Genomic DNA, 9,423 nt, shown 5'->3' on the forward strand with positions numbered 1-9,423 from the left:
ATATATACTTTATAGGGTCGGAGATGTCTCCTTCACTGCGTTGCACACTTTTGACCAAAATTATAATACCCTCTGCAAGGGTATAATAAAATCAAGAATGGAAAAAAAATGAAATTGAAACTCTCTAACTGAAACTGAAACTGAGACTGAAACAATCAAATAAAGTTTTTTGTCCTTCACCCTTTTTGATTGTCAAATTCAATGGATGTCAGCATTTAGGAAATTGTCAGCCAAAGGCGTAAATATATATTTTCTTTTTCAATTGCCTTTGAAAAGATTTATTTTATTCGATTTATCTCTCTCACTCTATGAAATTTTGTTCAGGTAAGTTCTATGTTAGTATATTGTTTTTTTGAGTGTGCTTGTGAGTTTTTTTGGTTTTTTTTGTAGCATATTTTCTAGAGCTTTGTCTGTCTTTTTCTAGCTTCCCGCATGCCATCTACTCACACACACTCAGCCACACACATAAGACCCGTATCATATATCCCTCCTCACATAAAAAAAATAAAGAAATCTCATTAAATATTTATATATATATATTATATTATATATCTTTATATAAATGAAAAAAAATTATATATATATTTGTTTCTTTTTCTCTTCTATTCCCCCGCCACTCCCCTCAACAACATGCACACCACACTCACACACCAAAACACGTCCAACAAAATAAAATATATATATGTATGTATGTAAATATGTATGTATATGTATGTGTACTTATGTGTCACCAAAAACCCCAAAAAAAAATATATATATTTAAAAACAAAAAATATATACACGAAAAATGTCAAAAAATAATTATGGTATTTAAAACAAATATTCAATGTTAACCAAGCAGCACTCGGTGAGTAAGAAAAACTTTATATTTTATTGCCTCAATTGTAATTATTATCATTATTAAGTTAAGGGGTTATGGGTTTAACCAATATTGGGAGTGGTTAAAATAGTGGTTTTAAGTGTGAGTTTATCGGGAAATTAATTCTTTTTCTTTCAGTTTTATTTTTCAAATTTCTTTTCTTCTCTAATAATAGCAATATTCCCCACTTCCTCCAACAATTGAATTTCCTTTTTATTTCTCTAATTTCATCAACTTTAAATCCTCGTATAATTTTTAATATTATACCATCAGGACTCTTTACCGTTATTGTCCATAATTTTCCAGTTCACCTTATGGTGATAATAAAATTAATTTGTTAGCCCCTCCAAAAAAAAAGACGGAAGCTCTGGCCAGGAAACAAAAAAAAAAAGTGAAAACCGTCCAAGAACTTTACAAGTTGGCAACGTGTCCTGATTAATGCGCCACTGGCAGGACACTGAATTTATGAAGTTGCCAGCGAGAGTCCTGCCTACTGATACCTCCTCCGCCTCTTTAGAGCCTCTAGGCCTGCTTTTGGACCCCCTTAGTGCCTTTGTTGTTGGGCCTGCTTGCTGACTTGGCTAATGGACAGCCGTTGGCATAAAGTGGAAAAAAAATTGAAATGAAAGCGACTTTTGCTTTTGGTTTTTACTTTTTTTCTATGCTCTTTAATAGAGTGTTTTGATTTGGTTATGGAATTATATAGTTTCTTGGCTTTAATTAGGCTTTTGGAGGGTTATGAGCTTGTCCGTTTATCCGAAATTTCATTTATCTGTTTTGATTTCATTTATTTATCATTTATACTTGTCCGCTTGTCTGCCATTATCTGTTAAAACTTTGAAGATATGTATTTTCTTGATCTGGATCACTTTATGTAAAGCTATGTTCATAAGGCCAAAATTCTGTTACTGTCCGTATGTCCCTTTTTCTGTGTCCGTACCTGTCCGTTCGGTTTTCTATCTATTTTAATATTTCCACAAAATCTATCATTTTTTCAAGAATATATACCTTTTCAGAAGAAATATCTGTTCATATCTGTGTATATCTCTCTAATGCTCATTTGTCTGCCTCTTTGTCCGCCTTTCCGCTAAAATTTTATAATAAAAAAACCAGACCTTTACTTTTTACCGTGTTTGACTTTGAACTTTTCCCTACAAATTAGTTTACATAAGCCTTCTATAATAAAACAAAGATAAAACCATAACCCTTAAATATAAATTTAAATTTTCTTAATAAAACTCATCAGCAGGGTATTTGGAATTCGTTGAAGTCGAATCTTGGCTCTCCTTCCTCTCCTTTTTTTTGCCTTTGCGGTTGCCTAGGACTTCCAGTCGACTGAGTTGTTGGCTGTGCCTATCTAACGATGCCATTATATTGTCATGAATATGATTATGTTGCCGCCGTTTCCACCACCACTACCACACCATTCTTCCCCGTCCTCCCATCCCCCTTAAGAAAGATATATATATATATATCTTAGAGGTAAAGGTAAAGCTTTATGTTGGGGCATCATATTTCATTTGAAGGAAGGAATGGAAAAGTTTTTTGGCCTTAAATAAATAGCGCAAAATATGGCCAAGAATTATGCGTGAAGAATTCTCGGAATTCTTGTCGCCATTTCTATGCTATTTCCATCACTTTCTAGGGGCTAGCCCCTAGCCCCTCTCTCTGTCTCCGGGAGGGGCGTTGAGAATGAATTTATGAGCGAGGCGTGTAAAGAATTTGTAGCCTCGCCTTTAATTGCTCAGGGATAAATGTAGGTTACATACAATAAACAATCTCTTTTTTTTTGTCGTTTTATTTTCCCTTTATTTTTTTAAGCACCCCCTTGCCAACACCCCTGGTTTTTTTGGGCCAAGTGTTGTCTGCCATAATTAAAGCCGACTTAGCAGACAGGCGAGCATCTGTTTTCGGTTCTGTTCTGACAAAGTTCAAGTTCAGCAGCAAAGGCAACCAGCTAGAACCACCCTAGAGGCGAAACCCATTCCTAGTTGCAACCATCCTTACTTGCAACTACCATCCCCGCCAACCTGGCACCCCCTCCCTTTGGCCTACACCTGCTGTTCTGACCTTGCCAAGACAAGTGCAAAGTGCAAGGCAGGCAAGGATTCTGCTTGTTCCACTGATCACAATCAGGTGTTTCTTGTTCGAATGTCGGGCAGGCAAGGTTCCAACATTCGTTAAACAAAATGACAGGATATTTATGGGAAATCTAAAAAGGTGGAATTCTTAAGGAGCTATTTAAGACCAGGGTTTTTACCAAAAATGTTTATCAATGGGAAGTTTGTTGAGGTACTTCAGGTGGCTCTTCTTTTAAAGCTTACTATCGGTATTACTTTCCGTTAAATTATTAATAAAGAATCTTAAGTTAGCCAAAAAGATATTGTTTTTAACAATATTAGAGAGTCTTAATTTGATTTTAGAATTTATTTTAAAATTTATTAACAATTATTTTAGAAAAAAATAAAGAAATTAACCGAAAAACTATACGATACCCGGTACTCTCCTAGTTTTCTTTAATGTTTCTTACAATTTCTTTAATTGACTTTTAATGCTTATTTATTTATTTTTTAATGCTTAAATAATTTTGTTTATCAACTAAAGTAGCTAAAAAAATGTCTTTCAATTAATTACCTAATTTTTTCTCAGTAAAAATTTTTGCAGCTGGGACGTTTATTTTTTTTCACCTTTTCGTTCATTCATAATTTAGTTTTGGGCCGGGCCAGCACAGCACACGGGCCCCCACTACCTAACCGCCCCTGTTTAAACTGGCATTTAAGCTGCGGTTCCCATCACCCTCCATCTTTATGCGTCCTCCTTCTATGTACGCCCCTTCTAACTTTTTCGTCCTGGCCCGCGCTTGACACATCAAGTATACGCCATGTGGCGCGATGCTATGCCAGCTATTTCTCGTTTATTAAACGTCGCGGCGAGCAAAAATTTAATAAAAAACTGAAACCGACTGAAAAGTTGTAGATGTTTAGCCAGCCGTGGATTGTGGAGGCCCTCGATAAGTTATTATACGATGCCGTCCGATGGAGAGACAAACACAAACAGACCGGAAAAGTCCAGAAAAGTACCTCATAAAAATATACAAAAAATCAACAAACGCGACAAAAGAGAAAAGGCGACAAAACAATTGACAAGAACATAAAAACAATCAGCTGAATTGACAAAAAAAAAAAAAAATAAGAAAGTAATAGGGGGCTGTGATTGGAATAAAAGAAAAAGATTTGTTTGAATAAATCGCTTTTAGAAATCGCACTTTATCAGCGGAAATAAATCACAGGAAATCCGAAGAACAAATCTTTCCCTTTTCTTCTGTTTTTTTTCGAAAGCGAAATCCTTGAAGTAGGCCATAAACATTTTAACTGCTTTCTGGACATAATTGTTGCTAGAAAACAGACGTAAAACACATATTCTCGCAAAGGACACACAAATTTGGACATATTTTTGTGTGTGGGCGTGGCACTTGTTGTTGCAAGGATATTTGCAAATCGATTTTGTTGTGATTGTGAAAACAATTTGAAAATTGCTTTGAGCCATTTCGAGGCAAGTCGAGCGACAAGCGTTTGGCAAATAAGAAAACCCACAAGTTCACCTACACAAAGACATGTCACACACATACATAGGCACTCACACACACAAAAGCCTACGCACACACACACATGAGAATCAGACGAGTTGGTTGAAAAGTTTGAAAATGGAAAATGTATATACTCTTATTCATAAAAGAGTAGTGGAAGTTTTTAAAGGACATGTAATTTGAACTGAAATTGTGTTTGAGGTTTTTTAATTAAAACTTTAATTTTAGCTTACAAAAATGATAAATTTTAAATAAACTATGTGATCCCCGGTACTTCTCATATTCTAGTTTACTGCATGAAGGTTTTTATTTCTTTTACATTAAAGTAGATACCATTATTGAAAAATATCTTTTAATAGAGCATTTAAAATCCCTCTACAAAGTACACTTTTCAACTCCAACAAAAAATCACTTGGATTGAAGCAAAATTGCTGTTGCTCACATTCCGCCCTGACACTTTTTCAGGGAAAGAGACGAGATTCGAGGGGCCTAGTGGCTTAGGGGGCGTGACTGATTGTGCTTTGACAACTGAAATAGGCTGCACTAATTTGACAGAACTCAGAACTCAGAGTTCGCAACTCGGTATTCAGAGAACTTTTTCGGCAACCGACTGCAACTGGTTGCAGCAGACAGTGGAAATGAATGATTGACTGGTTTTGGCACCTCAGCCACGAAAAGTTGGCACCAAAAATGTCGGAAAATCTACGGAAAAATTGAAGAGAGTTGTGGGTAGCGGGGAGGAAAGGGGTTGGGAAAAATCTTCCGGCTGACTCAGCAGGAAAATCTGTCAAAGTTGACTCGATTCAATTCGATGATTTGGCAGAAAGTTGAGCAACAAATTGCAATTTTCTTAGCCGCAATGTGTGGAAGGGTGTGGTGTCGGAATGTGTCTTTGAAATTGATTTACAAAAATATGAGAAATATTAAATATGAAATGGTTTTTTTTTTAATGGAAATTAATGATTTATAATTATCTTTTTATGAGTTTATTGTCACTAACTTACCTGCTTAAGAATGAACTTTTTTTTTTGGCACGAACACTTGCAGAACTCGTAGTCTTTCTTGTTATTATTTTCTTAGTAATTTGTGTTCACTTCTTGTAAGGCTTTCTATTAAATTTTGTTTCATCTGTCTGTCAAATGCAATTTATAAAGCAAAGACTACTGGGTTTTAAATAAAAATGGAATGAAATATGAAATTGATATGAAATATTTCACAAATATAGAAAACGCAAAGTCCTTTGCTTTGTATGTCAATTTAATGGAATATTTATTATTTCTTTCCAAAACAATATATATTTTTTTTGAAAAATTTACCAAAACTTTACTTCTACTAAATATTTCCTAGAAAGTTGCGTTTAAATTCAAAGGGAAAAACCATTCTGTGTTTAGTGTTTTTTATTTTGTAGTCTTATTTGTAAAGAAACGTTATAAATGTGCGTCAGGCCAAGAAAAACAATTAACAATTAACGTAAAATTAACATCAAATTTGTTAGGAGGAACCCAGAAATGTTTTTGTTTTTGTTATGTTTTTGGAGGTCTTTGTGAGAGATACGTGTCCCTTGTAGTTTTCTTGTTGTTAGACATCTAATGGAGCTGGTGTTCATTATTCCCATTGATCATTATCCTGCTCGTCCTTCTGGAGACCGATTACGAACTTACGGGTGTGCCTCAAAGCTTCGGATCGTGACAGAAAATCGGACCAGGATTTTTCCCAGTTCTTTGGTGGCTGCAACTGTGACTTCAATGGTGATCCAGGGGTAATGTGTACAACCTTCTCCAACTTATGGAACTTGATCCGCTTGCACATCCTCACCGGCTTCTCGATTTCTGCTTCAGAAGTCTCGTCAGAAGTGTCTTCAGTAGCCTCTTCGAAGTCACCGGGAGTGCTAGCCGGCGTATTCTCGTCTAGCTCAATGTCCTCGATCTCGTCCATGGCAGACATCGTAGCAGAAGGTGTTGCATGATTATCAGCATCCAACAGTATCTGTTCTTGTTCCACCTCAGCAGCGTTATTAGCTAGCGATTTTGCAGCAACGGGCGGAAGAGCCATTCGAGAAACTCCCATTCCAAGGGTCAGGCATAGAAATCCAACGACATGAAAAAACAGAAACATGATTATTTAGGTTTTTTACGTTTCTCGATAATTTTTGAAATTTTTATTTTTTTTATTTTTTTTTTTTTAGATGCTTTCTGTTCGATGCTCGTAAGTTGAATGAATAGAGTTGGGGGCTAGATCCAGGTATATGGCGAAAAATGGTCCACAGACTACTACGTTTTTAGATTTTTGTATGGCTTTCCATAGAAAATGAAATATTTGGAAGGTTTTTAGTAGTTTTTGGATTATGTGTCAAATATTGATGGAAATCGTCTGGGTAGTTGCGATTTTAGGTTTTAAAATTTAAATTAATGTGTTTTATGAAATTTTATGCCCAATCCGGGTAAGAAGGTAGTTCCGAAAGAGGATTAAAGGTTATAATACAACTTTTAGCATTTTTTTAAAATTATAATATAGAAAAACAGTTTCTTGATCTACAATCTACAATGTTTGTGATGATCTACAAACTAAACTGTAAATAAATATTATACTTAAAGTCTATAGAGTCTATAATAATATATATAGTGCATCTATGCAGTTCAGTTATCGCACACTGCCAAGTATGTGTCAAATCTTTCATAATTGGCCTAAAAACTCAACATTTTGAATTTCTTCTTCTTTTTTATCAAAAAAACTCTGCCATTTTTGAAGAATTGTTAAGCCAAAATATAAGTTTGTTAATTAGAGCTTCAGTCCCCTCAATTTACATTCGGTATTTTAGTCCATAAAAAATTTTATCTATTTTTTGTCCATTTTTATGATTATATTGTCCCTTTGAAAATTGGCAAAAATTTTGTAAAATGTAGGTTTCTTATATTTGTATAGAAATAGATAAAATTTGATGATGCAAGATCGCGAAGGTACATATAACGTTCATTAATCCAATAAGTATTAGCTAAGCTATGCATATTAAAAGATCCACTTTTTCCAAAATTTCACAAAAATGGATAAACCAGAAAATTGTACATTTTTGAAAGTCCAGATCATAGTTATTTTACAAGTGTTTCTTAAAACGGACTACCATTATGAATACCATTCATATAATAATTTAAATACTTCAAATAGATAACTTATGAAAAAAGAAAACCATAACCATTAGCTATGCCACTATTATTCAAAGAATTTCTTTATTTTTAATTCTTTCAAATCAACTTTGTGTAAAATCTTCATAAAAGACAAAAATCTTGAAGAAAAGCTATTTCCGTGGTATTTTTCGTGATGTGCCCATTACTTTCATAACGTTTCTCTCGATAGCATCCCGATTCGCCATCAAACGTCTGAGACGTGCCTCGTACTCCTCGTAGCGTGGATTTGACCTTTTATTAAAATGAACTGAGATATCTTCAGGACGGGTGAGCACCGGATTAGGAGCCCAATATCCTGGCGATTCCGGTTTGGATTGCAGGGCTGCAGGATTATTGAGGAGTTTCAATAGTGGAGAAACCTTTAGATTATTATCCGAATTAGAGGGCGGACTTTGGGGACTTTGAGGGCCTGGAGCACCTTGAGAACTTTCTGGACCTTGAGAATCTTGAAGGCCTTGAGGTCTTTGAGGCTCTTGCTGTCTTTGAGATTGTTGAGGAGTTGCAAGATTTTGAGAGCTTTCAGAATCTTGAATATAATCAGATCTTTGGGGACTTTGAGATCCTTGAGGACTTTCAGATCTTTGAGAATCTTGAAGATTTAGCAACCTTTGAGGGCTGTGTGGACTATTAGGAGTATAGACAGGAGTGTCCTGGCGATTGTTGACCTTTTTGGTGGCTTCGGGAACACACTGTTCGGGGTGGTTTTCTTTCTCTTCCTGTTGAGGATTTTCAAACCATTTATCTTTTGGATGAGTGTAGAAGTCCGGTTTCCGGCATGTCGAACCTTGGCTACTTCTTTCTTTGGCCTTGTTTATGCGGGATTGCAGGATCTTGAGGTTTCGGTGTATGGCCCGGGTGTGTGTGTCCAAGGACTTCATTAGACACCTCATCCTTGCCAAAAAAGCTTCCTGCTCACCGTCACTCAAATACTCATCATCATCGGCCTCATCATCGTCGTCGTCGTCCTCGTCATCATCGTCCCCATCATCGCCATCGTCGTCGTCATCTTCGTCACATTTTAAGGGCATATTATGCACATCCTTATCGTCTTTTGCCTTATTAAATTTGCTGGCAGATCCTAGTTTTTTGGGCCACGGCTTTTCGAATCGCAAGGCATTTGCATTTTCCGCCGAACAAATACTTGTAGGACACTCTCGGTGGTCTCGCGGCCAAAGCTGTTCATCCGGGTCCTGTTCGGGGTCCTGAGCCTGCATCTGCTCCTGATCCTGATCATCCTCGGATCGCCAGCCGGTTTCGTACTTTTTCCGTTTACTCGATTCACGCGAATAGCGTTGTGGAAAATCATCCTGTCCATCCTCGTCATCGAATTGGAAATGTGCCTTTTCGAAATGGAGAAATAAACATAACAAAAGGATTATTTTGTTCTTCAAAAGAGCCATTTCCTTAAAAAATGTTTTTATTTTAGTAACGTAAAAGTCAATGATAACTAGATGATAAAAAATATATTTCCTAAAATGGAATATTTAATTTGTCTTTTATATTTTGTTTGTTAGTTGTCTAGCACCTTGATATCCTTATTGTCCTGACACTTGATAGCTGTTGTCTTGTATCCTTTTTTGACTCACTTGCACATTCTTCGGTTTTTCCTCTGATTTTATTTTGGAATACTCTATACGGAAATGGGGTTATACTCATAAAAGAATGAAACTAACTCTTCTCTTTAAAAAATATGAATAAAATAGACAAATAACTAGAAAAAATTCCATATACTTTTTATATGGCTATACCAAGTCCCTAGATCTAGATTTTTTTTAAATCCCTTAAAATTCATACAA

The 9,423-nt window shown here is 35.7% G+C and overlaps 2 protein-coding genes across 2 annotated transcripts in view; both read right to left on the bottom strand.

Annotated features, from left to right (window-relative positions):
* The window catches only part of LOC108131879 (uncharacterized), a 32,802-nt gene extending 27,207 nt beyond the window's left edge, over nt 1–5,595 (bottom strand). The window contains exon 1 of the transcript XR_011441884.1: nt 5,450–5,595. The gene's annotated coding sequence lies outside the window, so the exon portion shown is untranslated. The remainder of the gene's footprint in view (nt 1–5,449) is intronic.
* Nucleotides 5,596–7,653: 2,058 nt separating this feature from the next.
* On the bottom strand, nt 7,654–9,065 carry LOC108131841 (uncharacterized). Its single transcript, XM_017250906.3, has one exon. The coding sequence runs from the start codon at nt 9,025–9,027 to the stop codon at nt 7,738–7,740; it is 1,290 nt and encodes a 429-aa protein (XP_017106395.2). The 5' UTR covers nt 9,028–9,065; the 3' UTR covers nt 7,654–7,737.
* Between the last annotated feature and the right edge of the window lie 358 nt (nt 9,066–9,423).

The sequence above is a fragment of the Drosophila bipectinata genome, chromosome XR (genome assembly GCF_030179905.1).
Source record: "Drosophila bipectinata strain 14024-0381.07 chromosome XR, DbipHiC1v2, whole genome shotgun sequence".
Taxonomy (NCBI): domain Eukaryota; kingdom Metazoa; phylum Arthropoda; class Insecta; order Diptera; family Drosophilidae; genus Drosophila; species Drosophila bipectinata.